This window comes from Tachypleus tridentatus, chromosome 2 (genome assembly GCF_004210375.1).
Source record: "Tachypleus tridentatus isolate NWPU-2018 chromosome 2, ASM421037v1, whole genome shotgun sequence".
NCBI classification, from domain to species: Eukaryota; Metazoa; Arthropoda; class Merostomata; order Xiphosura; family Limulidae; genus Tachypleus; species Tachypleus tridentatus.
In genome coordinates, this window is record NC_134826.1 from 49844456 (window position 1) to 49864899 (window position 20444).

The following is a 20444-nucleotide window of genomic DNA, read 5'->3' on the forward strand; positions in this document are numbered from 1 at the left end:
TAACTCTCCGGACTTACCGCGAAAACACTGTCAGGGGGAAGGGCTGGTTGAGGATAAAGTGTTGATGTATTACGGTGCAAGTCATGGAAATCCACGGTCAGTGACATCGATTCACAAAAACAAGGAGATACTGGATAGAAGAACACGCAGATGATCAGGGCTGGCGGGTCTACAAAAGGAGATTTTGTGAAGTCATTATTTTTATTGTCACAGATCTACCTCTCTTGTGTTTTACTTGTCTTAACTTCTGTCTATTTCCTTATGACTTTCTCCTTTGAATGATAAAGAGGGCTTAGCCTTCGTATTTTCGTTATAACATTCAGTCGTGAGGAGAAGAAAACAGAGAGATTTGATTTGTTTTGCTACACGAGGGCTATCTGGACTAGCCGTTCACGATTTAGCATTTATAGACTAGAGGAAAGCCATCTAGTCAACACCAGCCACTGCCAATCCTCGGGCTGTTTATTTTTAACCAACGAATGCAATTAATAAGCAGCGAAAAGAGCTAAACTATACATGTAAAAACAGCTAGTATGGATAGAGAAAGCACTATGTAGAGAAGCGAACAACATTTCGACCTTCTTCAGTCATTCGATAAACCTGACGATGACCGAAGAAGGTCGAAACGTTGTTCGCTCCTCTACATAGTGCTTTCTCCATCCATACCAGCCATTTTTACATAAATATTCTTCTCTACAAGTGGGTTTTCTCGTCATGACAGAGTGAAAAGAGCTCTCTTTTAAACAGTTCTTCTTCTCTCTATTTCCTGTGGTAGAGCCATAGATTATTTCGTAGCTGCTGTGTCGGGCTTAAAATCATGCGTAACAGAAAAATTTTCGTCTTACTTTAAGCTGTTAACGCTTTAAAAGAGTAATAGTCAATACTTTACTGTGGATTGTAAAGGGAAAGACCCTTTGCTCAGGCCAGGGATAACCAGATGTTCAGGGAGCTCTACTCGTAATCTGAGGAATGTATGACGTAAAATCACGCATGCGCAGGCGTTTGTTCATCTCCCTCGCATTTCGTGATGACGAAAATCCGCTTTAAGTAAAAATGTATCTCAAGACGGTTTGTTTGTTTGTTTTTGAATTTCGCACAAATCTACTCGAGGGTTATCTGTGCTAGCCGTCCCTAGTTTAGGAGTGTAAGACCAGAGGGAAGGCAGCTAGTCATCACCACCCACCGCCAACCTTTGGGATACTCTTTTACCAACGAAAAGTGGGATTGACCGTCACATTATAACTCCCCCACGGCTGAAAGGGCGAGCATGTTTGGCGCTATGGGGATGCGAACCCGCGACCCTTAGATTACGAGTCGCACGCCTTAACGCGCTTGGCCATGCTGGGCCATCTCAAGACAGCTGGTATGGGTATTAAAACTTTTATTAAAATAAAGTAGAGAACAACGTTTTGACCTTCCGTAGGTCATCTTCGGGTTAACAAAGATGACCTAAGAAGGTCGAAACATTGTTCTCTATTTTAATTAAAGTGTCTATTAGTTGATAGGATCCATTAGAATACATTTAGATGGAATTTACAAGGGGAGATGAGGCAGACCTACCCTCCTTTCCGATGAAAAATCAGGTTTACTTGAATAAATAAATAATTGTTCAAAAATTTGAAAGCTGCGAATATGGGTTAAACTGGGAAAAATAATTGAAGCCGACAACGAACAAAAGTGACGTTTCATGTCACGTGTAGCCTGGCATTGTCGTGTTTCAGGCAATAGCCTAGAGCAGGGGAGGGTAACTTATTTTTCATAGTGGCCACAACTGTGGCTAATGAAAACAACGTTGGCCACACTATTAAAAAAAAAAAAAGAAACATGTTAGTTTAATCAAAATAATTGCATTTCAACTAACCTTCAATGTAAAAATTTTTGTCAGTAAGCCGAGATCTGTATCTAGACTTGAGAAAATCTAGCGTAGAAAATGTTGTCTCAAACACCAATGTGGATCCAAACATGGAGATCCCTCGCTAGTTCAGCGATAAGTCTACGGATTTACAATGTTAATATCAGGGGTTCGATTCCCCTCGGTGGGTTCAGCAGATAGCCTGATCTGGCTTTGCTATAAGAAAGCACACATACATTTAAATATACTCTTTATTTTGGGCCCCGCATGGCAAACGTGTTAAGTCGTTCGACTCATAATCTAAGGGTCGCGGGTTCGAATCTCGGTCGCACCAAACATGCTCGCCGTCCCAGCCGTTAGGGCGTTATAATGTTACGGTCAATCCCACTAGTCGTAACTATCTTACATTTGCAAAATCAGAAGATCATCAAAAGTACAGGCACTGCTTTCTTCAAAGACTCAACAAACTGTCGATGGATGAGAGCTTCCACTTCTAATATAATTCACAATTTTTACAACAATGCCCATCAAAATTTTCAATTCATTACTTTTAGACATCTGAGCACAAATTTTCTTGATACAAAATACAATGGAAAGATGGCAGCGTGGACTTCACATTATTTTCAAATAAATTTCGTCCCAGTCATGGCGGGAGGACCATCAGTTTCTAAAAATACAAATTGAATTTTTTTGACATTTCAAGACATTTTTCAAAGATGTTTTTTTCACATGTTCGATCTCGTAATCCACAAAGGCCAAGCATTTCTTCCCTCATTCGAAGATCTGAAGTTACATATTGAACCCAAAACATCAACTGTGCAGTGTCACTAACATCTGTTGACTCATCTAGTGCTAAAGAAAAATACAAACAGTTTTTTAATTGTTCAAGCAACTGATTTTCTATGACATTCGCTAACTCTAGCATTCTAAGGACAATTGTTCTTCGACTTAATTGCATATTATTTACCCTTTGAAGAATATCATCTTTTATTTTCGAATAATAATTCTCCAACAAAGTTTCAATGACCACAATCAATATTTCTTTTAGTAGTCCAGCATCAAAAAGTGATTTCTTTTCTTTTTAGTTAGAATCCAATACACTTTATAGCTAACTAACGTAACTAGTTCTATCAATGATAAATATCTTTCAGGTCTCCCATTTGTTCATGAAGTTGTGTTTTCAGACGGCTGCTAATTTCGTTCATATGACTTTTGCTATCAACTGGAAATTTTACATCAAATTCATTGTGAAAATTGTTAAAATATTGCTTAAGATTGTATACTTTATTATTCCTAAAAACTTTGTTACACAAAAGACACAGTGGTTTATTTATTTATTTCAATCACTACAAATTTCAACTTCCAACTTTCATTAAATTCTCGCTTCACGTTTTTCCAGTCACACGTAATTCCATTTTCAGTAGTAATACCAGAATCAATTAAACTGTATTTTCTAAGTGTTCACCATCATCTGGATTCTTTCGTTTTCGAATTATCCACTTATCCATATTATGGGATTAAAAACAAAATATATTTAAACACTTGAAAGTTGCACAATAAAAATATTTACAAGCGCATGCAAAACAACGCACACTCAATAATAAACATTTAAACCAGACTGACGTTACAAAATGGGTGGAGTCTGTGGCAGTAATGAAGCGCGTGACATCAGCGATGACGTCAGGCAGTGCAGTTGCTGATTACCAAATTTGCGATGAAAAATAAATGATGGAAAAAGTTGATTCCTAAACTCGAGCAGGCCACAATTGTGCTGTTCATGGAGTTGCCCATCCCTGGACTAGAGTATAGCCCGCCGCAAGTGACAGGGCAAGTTCTACCACCTCCACCTCATAGTGTATCCTGATCTCATATTTCATTGAATGTGAAAATAAACAAGTTTTGCCAAATCAAGTTTGGTCAATGGAGAGGCAGAAAAGTGCAGTCAGAGCAGTAAAGCGTCAATAAACACCTCTGTTAGCCAATCAAAAGTAAGTTCATTCATTGGCGAAAATCAGTTAGATTAACAACTTTCAACATATGGAGTTTTAGTAAAACTACGTTACTACAATGGGTTTATGTTATGTTGCTTAGCAACAAAAGTAAACCTAATATTGTTGTTTGTCTATGTAGTGAAAGTATAAAATAAAATTTATAAGAAACAAAACTGGAAAGAAATATTTGTTTATTTCTTAATGTAAAGTGTCCGTTGCTAAAAGACGTGTTTTTATTGAAAACGTTGATCATATAACAAAAAATATATTATTTCAGAAACTTTGCAAGTTTAAAATTGAATCAACATTTTTACCTTCGTGGTAAATTTCATGCACTTGGCTCTAAGCTGAGTGACCCAACAATAGTTTTTACTTTAGGCTTATTATATCAACACTCACAACACTTATAAAGTTTCACAGCACACACACTTTCACGGTCACCTTGCATTTGTCACTAAAATTGTAACGTGCCAACAGTAATATATTTATTGTATGTGGATAAATGCATATTAGCTTTCTGACTCCACTTATTTCAAGATATCAAGTGTGACGTCACACAGGCTTTTGTACAGGTTAAGCAAGGTGATATTCAACACATGGTTAGTTCTCTAGTTCTTTTAAATGGGTAAGAAGATCAAAGATCGCCGACTTGCTTATTTTTCGTGGATGTTGATTAATTCTGGATCACTTTGATACGTCACTTCATTCACTTTAAAACGTTTTATCGGAGAACAACGTGTCAGATTCTTTGTTTTTGTTTTGACTTTCGCCCAAACCTACTCGAGAGCTATCTGCGCTAGCCGTCCCTAATTTAGCAGTATAAAACCAGAGGGAAGGCAGCTAGTCATCACCACCCACCGCCAACTCTTGGGCTACTCTTTTACCAACGAATAGTGGGATTGACCGTCACATTATGACGCCCCTGCGGCTGAAAGGACGGGCATGTTTGGTGTGACGGGGATTCGAACCCTCGACCCTCAGTTTACGAGTCGTGTGCCTTAGCCACCTGTCCATGCAGGACCTGTGTCAGGTTTTTATTGAGACTGCGACCAAGTTTATTACTGTAACTAACTTGGTGAACCACGCGCACAACACGTGTCTCTTAATCAATAATGTCTGGTGATATAAAAGAATATAAAGATGTAAGAGAATTAAATTTAAATCAAATGTCTGGTCACTAGAAATACAATGTAAAAAAACATTAAGTCTGAACAAAACATAAGGTTTTTATTTTATGTGATTGATCTAGAAGAGTGATATAAACTTAATATAGTGAATTATAAGTTAAATTTGATTTTCCCTCATGAGATAATTTTGCAAAACAACTATCACAGAATCAACTACGCACTCATACGTAGCCAAACGTAGTATAAATTCAAGAAAGAGTATTTTATAAATGTAAGATATTATATTTGTCGTTCCCCCGTGGTATAATTGTTTATATAATTTTCCACGTTATATATAGGTTTCGTCTGATGTACGAATTTCTAAAGCGCTCGATAAGGAACAGTTTTTATATATATAAATATATATATGTACGCAAGGACATAGGTTGAATTATGGACTTTTAAAACGACCTGTGGTAAATTATTTGTCACATTAAATATATAAACGCAAGAATCTTGGTTGACGTATATGTTGGTCCAGCATGGCCGGGCGTTAAGGCGCTCGAATCGTAATCTGGGGGTCGCGGGTTTGAATCCCGTTACATCAAATATGTTCGCCTTTCAGCCGTAGGGGCGTTATAATGTGACGGTCAATCCCCCTATTCGTTGGTAAAAGAGTAACCCAAGAGTTGGCGGTGGCTGTTGACGACTAGCTGCCTTCCCTCTAGTCTTACACTGCTAAATTAAGAACGGCTAGCGCAGATAGCCCTCGTGTAGCTTTGCGCGAAATATAAAAACAAACAAATAAACAAGTATATGTTTCTAAACCGATCTATAAAACATTTTCTACGTTATTTGTGTCACAAAAATCTTGTTCGAAACGACTGTAGTTGTCTTTGTTTTGTCAACAATTACAATATTTTTGGAGCTGATAATGAATAATGTTTACAGGTTTTTGTTGTGTAGTATTTGTGTTTAGACATTGTTTATTACATGTAACATGGTATAACATAAAATATCTTATTAATAGAGCTATTATGTTGGAGGAAGAATATTTTTCTGCTTCTTTAAAAAAACAGAAACGATATAATATTCCCAACACGTAACTATTTTAACTTTTTAAGCCACTTTTTAACTTTAGAAAGGACGCGGTCCTGTGGTAAAGCTCCGAATTTCTGATGATGACGTAATTTTGTCGAAACGTTGAACATTTGTGATAAAGTTTCTCTCACTATCCATCATAAGTCATCTCTAAACTTTATTGACCAGAGGGGAAAGCAGTCAGTCAGCGTCACCCTACCATTCATCATACATGCCAAAGAATCGAATGTCACTCTTATAGCACACCCACACGTCTTCGAACTTTGCTCTGAAATCCAGAGATTCATAACAAGGCCAACCTGCACCTTGGATATTAGGACTCGTTCTAATGAATATTATGAGCCTCACATTTACTCTTTAATTGTTAATTTAATTAATTATCTAGTTGTTTAAATTCCGTTTATCTATTAATTGTTTGCGTATCCAAATTAACGTCACTGAATAGGTAATTTTTCATATTTGATAATACGCCGTATAAATACATCTAAATAATTTTATTTTTAATTTTTTTGTTTCCCTCACGGACACTCAAAAAGTATTCCATAGATGAGTTACAGCTGTTGACTGTATTTAATCAAAACCTATGCCAAACTGCGTGAATACGTTTCTATATCTCGGTTTTGTTTTTGCTGTTTTGAATCAAAATAGATAGTACATATTACAATAACACCAACGCTAAGAATACTTACAATCATTGATGCTGTACCCAGTGGTTGATGCCTTGTACTTCGCCTGGTGACTGTCCCTTTCAATATCACTGTATCGAGAAGCCATGTTGTGCTCAGAACTGGTGGAATGGTGGTTCTGACAATGTAGAATAATGTATGAGCTCACGTGAGTTCGACCGACCGGCAGCTCGCGCTAGTAACACGCTTAAACTAGCCAATCTTTGCTTCTACGTTTTCCCCACTTCAATTGTTATTTTGGGTGTTATTCAAGACATTGTTTGATTCTAACATTTGTTTCACGAACATGGGTCATAAAAATCCACAAGGTTCCAAGGAATGATGAAAAAAATGCAATTCTAGAATGACAGATATTTAATTAAACTGTAGCATTTGAAGGATTTAAAGAGCTGAGAAAAGCGTAGACAAATTTATATTACTGGACGGAAACTACAAAAGAAACTGTGGATTAAATTAACTTCACATATAACGTAATTTTCATCAGTCTCAGTTGACCCAGGTCACTCTGATATTAATATGAAATAACATATATGTTAGGCTGTTGTCAAAATCTTTGTTAACTGGGCATGTTGAAGTGTAGTGTATCCTTTTATTCGCTGAAAGATCTCAGATCGAGCGCTTAGACCCTAAGGCTCGCACGTATTACACCTGACCTGGATTATGCCAGTCACACGATTCTCATTTATGATTGGCTATTTATTCTGAAACAGTAAAACAATATACATGACGTCACTTGGCTTGTATTTTTTTTCCTCTTCTTCTTGAGATCGGTGAATTTTCCTCACTGTTGAGTAATGACGTATTAGATCACTCATGAAAGGAAAACGCGCATGCGTAGAAGAACGACAGTCTCATTAGCGGACGATGGTTCAGAATTGTGAAGAAAAACAGTTTATTTTCTCAAAACATGGAAGGTGTTCATAAAGTCGCATTTGTTTCATTGCACATTTTTAAGACCAAACTTTTCTATTCTGTAATACGAAAGAATGTTTATGACTATTTAGACGTTCGCTGCAATAAGGCCTAGTACTTGGACTTTTTATACCTTTTGGGTGATAGAGATTGTAGAAAATGAAGCAATTAGACAATAACTCCAAAACAACCAAGCTATGTCGATGACAGAAAAGATCAAAACAGTTTTGTTGTGTGTGTATGGTCAGGAATCGCTCTATAGCCCCTTAGGAAGGGTGTACACCCCTAAACTTTCCCGTCACCCCCTTTCCAAGTGGTCAACTGGTTTGATGAAGTGTTGCCAAATTAGCTATTTCCAACTATATTTGGTTTATTTTAGAGGTATTCTCGTTGGAAATAACTACATTAGTCAGTTGGAAATTTAGTTATATGACATAAATCAACACTTTTCTTTTCTTCAATAGTTTTCTAGTAACAAATGAGATAGCAGTAGCTGTTAATTACGAGTTGTTTGTTTGTTTTGTATTGAAGCACATAGCTACACAATGGGCTATCTGTGTTCTGCCCACCACAGGTATCAAATCTCGGTTAATAACGGTATGAGTCCTCAGACACATAGCTGTGTCACTGGAGGGAAGAGGCTAATTACAAAAGCTATTTACCCGATAAATGGTCGTGAATTATTTTTCAGTTTATATTGCGGTACTATATAGTTCATCTTTGTCCTCACTGTTTTACCCCTCGCCCCGCTTGAAAGTTCAAAAGCTCCCCTAACTTGAGTTCTCGGGGGAAACTCTGCACAGAGTGAGTTATTCTCGGTCATCCTCGGGGGTGGTATTGCAGTTCGGTCCGTGTGTGATTTTCCGTGCAAGTATTTCGAACAATAACACACCAACTGATGTATATGGAAATTTTACACAAGATGGGAAGTCGGTATAGTATCCCCAGATTTGATCCAAATCCGGATTATGGATCACTTTAAAGCTGTTTTTTCTCTCCTTACAATGGGGAAAAAGACATTTTCGCAGTTTTGTATCAAATTTCATGGGGACAGTAAGGTTGAGATTCTCCATGATGCTTCAAAGAAGAGCAACCGAAAACACAAACATTCCTTCTCAGATCCACAACAAAAACACAAACAGTCCTATCCACAATGATAAACGATCTCAATTATATTTTGTAGTTTCATGAGGAGTCTCAACCTTAATGTGTCCCCGTGAAGTCTGGGACAATCCGACCCACCTTCCAGAGTTATTTAACGCAAAACCGCGTAAAATGCCTTACGTAACTGTTATTTAAAAAAATGTTCCCGATATGGATATTGATCCGTACCAAATCTGGGAAGAACTGTTCCGTACCAACTTTCCATCTCGTGCAAATTTTGCGTGTACATCAGTCTAGTTTTAGACACGCGCGCGGACACAAACGAGAACACACACGGACCCGGAGTGTGGATCGTTGACTATTTTAAATCTGAGAAAGAAGTTTTGAGTTTTAGGAAGTTTGACGTTTTCCAATATAAACGCGTACAATTTCAAAAAGCGGCAGTGAAATGTGAATTTGTGTTTTCTCTGAATGCTCTTGTTCTGTGCTGATTTTGTGTATACACGCACACGAACTCTTTGTTATCAAACTAGCTGGGCTCATAGAACTTGAAAATATAGTTCTTTAGTCACCAAATGAGACCTATTTAACAGTTTGATAGGGTCGAATTTCGCTGAAAGCTACTCGAGGGCTATCTACACTAACCATCCCTAATTTAGCAGTAAAAGACTAGGGGGAAATCAGCTAGTTATCGCCACCTACCGCCAACTCTTGTGCTAACGAATAGTGGGATTGATCGTACAATATAACGCCCCCAGCGCTGAGAGGGTGAACATGTTCGGTGAAGATTCGAACCCACGACCTTCAATCGAGCGCCAAAACCAGCTGGTCATCTGTATCTGATAGAAGCACCTATTTTTCTTCCTATTGTTTATTTCCTGTTAGCTGTTTCCGAAGCACAAAATATATTTAAAGAAAAGCATTTTTTTGTGTTAAATTTCCAATTTAAGTATGTACACGACACTAGCAAAAACGTTTCTAAGTTTACAGATTTTTATTCCTGATGAATAACAAACAAGTTTTAGTAGCAGAAAACATCGATAGGTGGCTAATTAGAATAATTTGAAAAAATGAAACAATTTGAACAAAAGGTATGAAGAAGACTTTAAAAAGAAATTAACTTGGTTTTACTAACATTTATACAACGATACTAAAGTAAAGCGTAAAGACATGATTTTATGACGACAGTTGTTGGCTAACGGAAGGAATTTATGTAAACAAGTTGTATTCAGTTTAAAAATCACATATGGAAAGAATATATAGATTTTTTCTTACAGTATATATACAAATGTATTTACAACAAAGTTTAATTTCAATGGAAACTAGTTTGTTTGTAGTAGAAAATTTCTATTTAAGTTTGATATTGATTTGTTTGCGTGGATTGGAAATACAGTAATTCACACAGCAACGTGTATTTACTTACTGTTTTATGCATGTGTGTGTATATCTATCTATGTATGTGTACGTACAAATTCAGAAATTTATTGGCTAGTTAATTTCTAGTTAGTTTTTCGTTGTTTGCTGAAGATTTTTTGCCAGTATTATTTTTAGTATATCTAACTCTTAAAGGACTGGATATGGTGTCATTGTATCATGAACGAATCCAGTAGCATCGAGGACTGATAAAGTCGCAAAGTTTTGCGCTTTTTCTCAACCAGTCGCTAAATAACTAGGTTTTATCTGGTGTGACATGTTGTTTACCAGTTTTGCTACCAGAAAGAACTGATATCAGTTAGTCATTTAAAGAAAAAACAAAAAATGAAGATTTGGTAATTCAGGATGCGATAAAAAACAACACATAGTTAGAAGAGAATACGTTTAACTTAGAAAATTGCGTGTCTAAGGGCTGTTAGGTTCGTGTAACAATTTAGAAGAGACGTTGACCCAGTTTCCAAATGATTCATTGATACAGATACGTTAGGTTACCGTTGACCAGCCCACCCTTTTTAAACTTAACCGTTTATTTCGTTTTGATGACATTAAAAACGTTCTAAATGTATAATAATTACCATTTATTTTGGTGACGAGGACTATTTGTGCTAGCGTCCCCAGTTTAGCAGTGTAAGACTAGAGGGAAGACAGCTAGTCATCACCACCCACCGCCAACTCTTGGGCTACTCTTTTACCAACGAATAGTGGGATTGATCATAACTTTATAACGCCCCTACAGCTGAAAAAGCGAGCATGTTTGATGGGACAGGAATTCGACTATGTTTGCAAATAATTTTTGGTATTGTGGTGACTAATAATGTCATGTGGTGAAATTATGTATAAAAGAACAAAACTAGATTCAGTGCACATAGAATGTGACGCAGCAATTTATAATTATTCTAAACATCTCGTGGTAATCCTCTTGAAAATCACTGTTTCATACCGTCATACCGATCTTTCTTTTGATACGATTTTAAGGTTAAGTAGAAACTTTCCTAAAACATTGCTACTTGTATTATAGAACAAAGATTATATGGTCTCTGATAAAACGCGTTGGACAAACTTACACGAGTAGCCAGGTTTGGTTTGGTCTGTTTAGAATTTTGCCGAAAGCTACTTGAGGGTTATCTGCGCTAGCCGTCCATAATTTAGCAGTGTAAGACTAGAGGGAAGGAAACTAGTCATTACCACCCACCGCTAACTCTTGAGCTACTCTTTTATCAACTCTTTTATGCGTAACATTATAACGACCCCATGGCTGAAAGAGAAAGCATGTTTGGTGTGAGGGGGATTCAAACCTGCGACCCTTAGATTACGAGTCGAGCGCCATGATTGGCCTATAACAACGGTTTTGCTAGATTAACATATGAATACTTCAAGCTGCTATATTAAACGTAAAAGCCATAGGAACTTCAGATGAAGTGAAAGGTGTAAAAATAACGTTTCAATTATTTTTTTTTCCTTTTCCACCACGTATAACTATTCAGGAATTTTCATCACGAACATTAATTCTGTGACGTTCAATCTTTATAGCAACTCGTAAGGTATCATAAGGCAGGTTTATGGAAATAATAAGTGAAAACACTTCAAATTATTAACGTAATAATAGCAAGTGTCTCTCACTAACACGCAAGAACTTCTTTATTTATATTTACAACGTTACTGAGGTAGGGCAATCACATGCTTAGTTTCTGACAAAGAACAAGGTTTTACATTACATTTTACTATAAAAACTGGATTCAGAGCTCAGACTAGATATATAACATGAGTATATAACTATTTAAACGATACGTGCATGGGTTATCTTTATATATGTGGTCGAGAGTTAAATAATTTAACACAGACTAGTATACGAAACAACAGACTAAAAAGACCCTAAATTATGTACTCAAACGTTTACACGTGTACAGAACAGTATAATGAAATATTCACTGTTTAAAAATGTATCTACCCGAACGTTTACGCATTAGACTAAGAAAGACTGTTTTTGTTTTTTGTTTGTTTTTGAATTTCGCACAAAGCTACTCGAGGGCTATCTGTGCTAGCCGTCCCTAATTTAGGAGTGTAAGACTAGAAGGAAGGCAGCTAGTCATCACCACCCACCGCCAACTCTTGGGCTACTATTTTATCAACGAATAGTGGGATTGACCGTCACATTGTAACGCCCCCACGGCTGAAAGGGCGAGCATGTTTGGCGTGACGGAGATGCGAACCCGCGACCCTCAGATTACGAGTCGCACGCCTTAACACGCTTGGCCATGCCGGGCCCTAAGAAAGACATATAATCTTGTCGTAGCTATTAAAGCTATATTACGGTTATATGCACAAGAATCCATATAACTGTAATAGCAATGGTTCTACATACAGGAAGCCGTCTAACAGCTTAACGAATGTATAAAAATACTTTCATAAATTCTGATCGTAATATTCACCTTAACGACCCATACGTCATTTGTCATTATTTTAGAATCAATCCTATTAATCATAGGTATTAATAATAAATTACAAAGTTTATTTATTTTAAACAGATCACACGTATCTTCGTGTTTTTTGGTATTTTATTTTTAACAAACAAAGTGTTGGTTTTTAAACTGTAATATATCTATATTACAAAGTCTTGATATATAAGTGTTAAGAAGAAACTTAGTCACATGTAAATGGATCTATAAGAGGGTATTGGTCAAACTAAAAGTACTTTAAAACTGTGGTTTCTTCCTCATCAGGAGCAATAAGCAAATATGTAACGGAATTTTATAGAAAAAAGGTTTTGTTTCTGTTTGTTTGTTTTTGAATTTCGCGCAAAGATACTCGAGGGCTATCTGCGCTAGCCGTCCCTAATTTAGCAGTGTAAGACTTGAAGAAAGACAGCTAGTCATCATCACCAACCGCCAACTCTTGGGCTACTCTTTTACCAATGAATAGTAGGATTGACCGTCACATTATAATGCCTCCAGGGCTGAAAGGGCGAGCATGTGTGGTGCGACGGGGATTCGAACCCGTGACCCTCGGATTACGAGTCGAACGCTTTAACCCACCTGGTCATGCCAGGCCTACAAAAAAAAAAAAGGTAAAGATGTGCGTTTTATTTTCAAGATGGACAAACAGTGAGTTCATTTATCAAAGTAACAGTAGTGACTTTCAAATTGAATAAAAAGTAGGCTTATTTATAAAAGAAAGTACAGTGACTTTCTTTAATGTGTCCACCATTAGTTATCAAAACCTGTCTAGCAACGTAAATAAAAGAAGCAAAAGAGACTTAAGAAAAGGGTAATGATAAAAACTAAATATATAACAGTTAGTTTGTCGGCTGTAATAAATTTTCGTTAATGTGTTCCTCTCGCTCTGTCCGTAAATTATAATCACCCGCTAAATCTTCTCATAATTGTAATAAGGTTTATTCGCATTGCTATCTTGAGTGTCGACAAACGTTGAAAAGGTAAGGATGGAGATATAATAACTTGAATGTAATACACTTAATAACATCATTAAGGAAGTTTCCCATCATCTCTGTCTTAACAAATATGGCTAACAACTTTCATGCGACTTTAACATCATTTGTTACTTGTGGTGACGCTCAACTGTATGAAAATTGTTTGCCACGTGGCAGAGAATTGTCATATTAGTAGTTCTAAATTAGATCTTAATGCACCATAATAACTGTTATGCGCTTGTTTAAGGGTCTTTTTGTCTAATGAAGCACGATTCATAATGGTGGTTAAATCACACTACTTACAAAACGTCATGTAATGTCAAAATGTAGTTGCGATATAATCCGTTTCACCATGACTTTTTCATGATTTAGAATGTCACGTGATTTGCTTACTTGTTTATTGAAAATCGTTTTCACGTACAACGGACTTAACCTTCTAAACAGGATGACGAGAAGTAAGTGGGTTTGGTCTATTAAGACCAAATAACTAAAGTGTTTACTTCTACTGTTAAATCGAGGCCTTGACTAATCGATCGAACATTTCCAGAAACATGTGACCAGAGAGAGTTGTACAGAATTATTATACTCACAGAAAACTACGTTTGTTACTGAAAAGGTCCATCACTTAACAGAACGTTGCGCAGAAACATCTAATTTCGAAATGGTTCAATCTTAATGAATGTTTTGATGCAGAAAATGAGAAAGGTCCTTCATTAATTTTCCACAAGTCACGTGGCTTAAGTAGAATTTAATTAACAGTTTCAGTTTGGAAAATGTTGGTTTGTCACATTTTTCAAAATAATTTCTTTCTTTTACAGATTGTGACTTACCATACGTTTTCCTAATAAAAGTTCAAGTGCCTATCTTACCTATTACTAATTCATCAACTACTTCACCTAGTATAAAACTGAACAACACATGTACGTCTGAAAATAAAATACTACCCTCCCTAACCTAGAAGTAGCTCACCTACTTTACCTTAATATAGTTTATCTTTCATATTCAGAAATATAAAGAGCGCATTCATCACCTAGAATTAACTCACCTACCTTACTAAAATTATTTTATCATTCATACTTAGAAATAAAGAAAAGATATATCTTACCTAAAATAAAGCATCTACCACATAAAAATATTCCTTACCTTCTTCGCTGATAAAGAAACCCATTACCTAGAATTAACTCACCTACCTTACTAAAATTATTTTATCATTCATACTTAGAAATAAAGAAAACACATATCTTACCTAAAATAAAGCATCTACCACATAAAAATATTCCTTACCTTCTTCGCTGATAAAGAAACCCATTACCTACCTTACCCAGAATAGCTTACCTACCTTACTCTTTACTTACTTAAGAACATTTACATCATGGATCAATCTTACCAATTAAATAATATTAATATATATCCTATCTGAAAATGAATCTATTATTTACCTTCTTTTAAGATAAGTTAAGTATCAACCTTTATTAAAGGAGTTTGGATCACTGAACGTTACGTCAATCATTTACTTCAACATCCGATTTATGATGGTTTACAACCTGCACAGTAATAAATGAAACGTATTATAATAAATTAAAATAAAATTGAAAATAAATGATACAGTTCTTCCATCTAATCATTTATCTCACTATTAAGCACTTAAGGGAAAACTTAAAATATCTTCTCTGGTATTAGTATTCTTTGTTTGGAATTTCGCGCAAAGCTACTCGAGGGCTATCTGCGCTAGCCCTCACTAATTTAGCAGTGTAAGACTAGAGGGAAGGCAGTTAGTCATCACCATCCACCGCCAACTCTTGGGCTACTCTTTTACCAACGAATAGTGGGATTGACCGCACATTATAACGTCCCCATGGCTGAAAGGGCGAACATGTTTGGTGCAACCGGGATTCGAACCCGTGACCCTCGGATTACGAGTCGAACGCCTTAACACGCTTGGCCATGCCGGGCCCTGGTATTAGTAAATTTGTCAGATCTGAATCATAGTAAATATATTTGCTCTATAGGTGGATATGACGAAAAACATCCCTAATACTGATAACCACATATTTTTATTCTTTGTAGAACGGACACTGTCAAAAAACAGAGTAAGCCAGCCAGCTCAGAAAGTAAGATATTGTTACAACGTAGAGCTGCATGAGTGTTCAAATAACATTTTTTTTTTCAATTTTGTGGAACATTGACCAGGTGAACTGACCAAAGATTGTTTAAGATATATATATCTTTCTTGTCAGCAAATTTTTCAAACTTGATTCACTTTTAATATGACCTAATATTGAAAAAGTTGTGAATTCAGGATATCTGTATTTATATCAAGACGATAACAATGTTGTAGCTTATTGTTGTCATGTGAGATTTTTAGTTGTCTGCTTCTGTGCTGAGATGATGAAATTGTTGTAGCTTATTGTTGTCACGTGAGATTTCTAGTTGTCTGCTTCTATACTGAGATGATGAAATGGTTGTAGCTTATTGTTGTCATGTAAGATTTTTAGTTGTCTGCTTCTATACTGAGATGATGAAATTGTTGTAGCTTATTGTTGTCATGTGAGATTTTTAGTTGTCTGCTTCTGTGCTGAGATGATGAAATTGTTGTAGCTTATTGTTGTCACGTGAGATTTCTAGTTGTCTGCTTCTATACTGAGATGATGAAATGGTTGTAGCTTATTGTTGTCATGTAAGATTTTTAGTTGTCTGCTTCTATACTGAGATGATGAAATTGTTGTAGCTTATTGTTGTCATGTGAGATTTTTAGTTGTCTGCTTCTGTGCTGAGATGATGAAATTGTTGTAGCTTATTGTTGTCACGTGAGATTTCTAGTTGTCTGCTTCTATACTGAAATGATGAAATGGTTGTAGCTTATTGTTGTCATGTAAGATTTTTAGTTGTCTGCTTCTATACTGAGATGATAAAATTGTTGTAGCTTATTGTTGTCATGTGAGATTTTTAGTTGTCTGCTTCTATACTGAAATGATGAAATTGTTGTAGCTTATTGTTGTCATGTGAGATTTTTAGTTGTCTGCTTCTATACTGAAATGATGAAATTGTTGTAGCTTATTGTTGTCATGTGAGATTTTTAGTTGTCTGCTTCTATACTGAAATGATGAAATTGTTGTAGCTTATTGTTGTCATGTGAGATTTTTAGATGTCTGCTTCTATACTGAAATGATGAAATTGTTGTAGCTTATTGTTGTCATGTGAGATTTTTAGTTGTCTGCTTCTATACTGAAATGATGAAATTGTTGTAGCTTATTGTTGTCATGTGAGATTTCTAGTTGTCTGCTTCTGTACTGAGATGATGAAATTGTTGTAGCTTATTGGTGTCATGTGAGATTTCTAGTTGTCTGCTTCTGTACTGAGATGATGAAATTGTTGTAACTTATTGTTGTCCTTTAAATCTTATCTCTTTGTTTTTATATCGAAATGACGACATCGTTCCAGTCAGTTATTGTTCTGTCTGATTAAGTTGTCTGCTTTTGTCTCAAGATATCTTTGTACCTTGTGCATTTTATTATCTAGTTATTTATGTAATTTATTCAATCCGCCAACATTTTAAATTTCCTAATTAAAGTACTTCCATTAAGATTTTATTTATAGTTTTCTACAACAAACACACTGTAGTGAAGCAATCACAATGAGAAATCGATCAAACAGAAAAATTAATGGTAATGAGGAAATTGCTATGGATTAAACGTTTTTATTTCTTCATTTTTTAAATTACAATGGAAAGTATAGCTGAAAGAAAATCTAGTTTTCTACCATCTTTATTTATACAATTTTTAGAACCGATCCAACCAAAAAGAAAATAGTAGTACACAGAAAGAAACGGAGAACAAAAACAGCTAAGAGCTGAGACAGGTAATAGAAAAATCTAGTTTCTATACGAACAAGAGAAAACATCTGATTAATAAATGTTATCAATTCTTGCAACAATTTTCCTATTTTTGATTAAAATCTGTTTTTCGTTTTATGGTTTGGTTTAAGAGTTTATGTCAGACAGTATAAAAATAAATGTAAAAGAAAACAATATGCATGTTCAGTTTTGTCCAAATTTGTAGGAAATACAAAGTTTGATGCACTATTGGTCATTGGTTATCGTATCATTTTCACTTAGTGTCCTCAGCTACACGTTCTCACAACATAACCATAGTTTTGAAATAATTTGATCTTTTGCAAAATAGAGAACCTACTATAATCAATAAGATACCCTAATGGTATAAGGTAAACTGATCATTCTGCAAGTTATCTGAACACATACTATCAAACCGTAGGATGAATTTATAATGAAGGATGCTAGTCAACATCAATCGCATCAGTAACCAAACACCGAACCGCAACATGAACTTGTAATGAAGGACGCCAGTCAACATCAATATAATAATTAATTATAATTAAACTTACCGCCTTACTAAAGATATTAAAAGTCATCGTGTGTCAACAAGTATATAACTTGATATTATCAAACTATATCACTTAATTACATCATCAGAATTAAAGATAAAACTTCTTTAACTTACTACAGAAATGAAATTTCATAAAGTATTCCATTATCTGCTGGTAAAAGTATATTGATTCTCATGAAATTAACCAAGAGGACATTATCAACCCCATCATTAGCTACATTGTCCACTACATCATCAAATACATTATCAACCACATCATCAATTACATTATCAACCACATCATCAACTGCATTATCAACTACATAGTCAACCACATCACCACCTATATTATCAACCACATCATCAACTACATTATCAACCACATCACCACCCATATTATCAACCACATCATCAGCTACATTATCAAGAACATCATCAGCTACACAGTCAACAACATCATCAACTACATTATCAACTACATAGTCAACCACATCATCAACTACATAGTCAACCACATCATCAACTACATCTCAACCACAGCATCAACTACATTATCAACCACATCATCAACTACATTATCAAACACATCATCAGCTACATTATCAAACACATTATCAGCTACATTATCAACCACATCATCAACTATATTATCAACCACATCATCAGCTACATTATCAAACACATTATCAGCTACATTATCAACCACATCATCAACTACATTATCAACCACATCATCAACTACGATATCAAACACACCACCACCTATATTATTAACCGCATCATAAACTACATTATCAACCACATCATCAACTACATTATCAACCACATAATCAGCTACATAGTCAACCACATCATCAACTACATTATCAACCACATCATCAGCTACATTATCAACCACATCATCAACTACATTATCAACTACATAGTCAACCACATCATCAACTACATTATCAACCACATAATCAGCTACATAGTCAACAACATCATCAACTACATTATCAACCACATAATCAGCTACATAGTCAACAACATCATCAACTACATTATCAACCACATAATCAGCTACATAGTCAACCACATCATCAACTACATTATCAACCATATCACCACCTATATTATTAACTATATCATCAACTACATTATCAAACACATCACCACCTATATTATTAACCATATCATCAACTACATCATCAACTATATTATTAAAAACATCACCACCTATATTATTAACCATATTATCAAAAATATTATGAAATGAACAAATATATGAAAACATTAACACGTAAGCATGAAGTTCAAGCTATAGATCCCATTGACGTCATAAGCTAAAACACTGAACATATAGACTTCATTAGATGATTTATGTCAGCAAATCCACACGAACAGTTGAGCCACGCTATCAAACATGGAGTCACAACCAGTGACCACAGTAAATGATAAAGATCAAACTATCACAAAACCATATAGTTATGGAATGATTATTTGTTCGTTTGTTACAAAGCTAAAGGTTCCATAAGGGGCTATCTGCGCTGTGTCTACATCAGGGATGGAGCCCCAAATTGAAGTATAACCGTACCACTAAGTCATAGCTGGTCACCATAAAGTGAAATCAAATAATTCGCACATATATTGGAAATAAACAGATAAACAGAGTGTCTTCTTGCTAATAAACAGATAAACACAATATCCTGTTGGAAATAAACGGATATATACAACGTTCTTTTGGGTATCACAAACATCTGATCAAATACCAGTGACTCCACATACACATCACAAACATGTACCTCAGAATGGCTGGTATGGGTATTAACAATTTTATTGATAAACAGAGAACAACGCTTCGACCTTCCTAGGTCATCTTCAGGTTAAGAAGGTCAAAACGTTGTTCTCTGCTTATTAATAAAAGTGTTAATACCCATACCAGCCGTTCTGAGATACATTTTTATTTCAAGTGGGTTTCTCGTCATCAAGATATCACAAACACCTGAACAAATCTCAGAGACTTCACACACATACACACAAACTGACAACGGATCGAACCGTAAACCAGGAAGGCAAGTAAAAGTTGTGGTGTTCGAACTGCGTTTATTAATTCTACATCTGGAAAAAAAAACGTTGTAATTTTCGAGGAATAAACGATGTATTAACACTTAGAGAATAAATTAGGCTTACTTATACTCCGCTGTCTTTCTGTTTGGAGAGAGAAAAAGTAAATCTACCCTTTTTGTTTGTTTATTTGTACAAGTGTTCTTATGTAAATAATAGTTCTGTCTCGCACACACACACCTGTGTCATGGATGCAGGGAACAGACCCAGGCATTTATCGTGTAAACTCCATGCGCGTGGGATTTGTGTCAGCGCTATTAGTTACAGCATTGTTGACTTTGTGAGATATATTAATGGAACGTTATTAAAGGCTTTGCTGGGGTTTCATTCACGCGGAGCTAGC

General features: G+C 35.6%; 1 protein-coding gene across 4 annotated transcripts in view; it reads right to left on the reverse strand.

The window, feature by feature from the left end:
- Positions 1-20444, reverse strand: part of LOC143243489 (mechanosensory protein 2-like) — a 78007-nt gene that overhangs the window by 35671 nt on the left and 21892 nt on the right. Inside the window, exon 1 of one of the 4 annotated variants that reach the window (XM_076487276.1) lies at positions 6740-7390. The exons of the other annotated variants lie outside the window; for them this stretch is intronic. Within the exon in view, the coding sequence (XP_076343391.1) occupies positions 6740-6824 (85 nt within the window). The 5' untranslated portion in view covers positions 6825-7390. Of the gene's footprint in view, positions 1-6739; positions 7391-20444 lie in introns of those variants that run through there. 4 annotated transcript variants of the gene reach the window in all.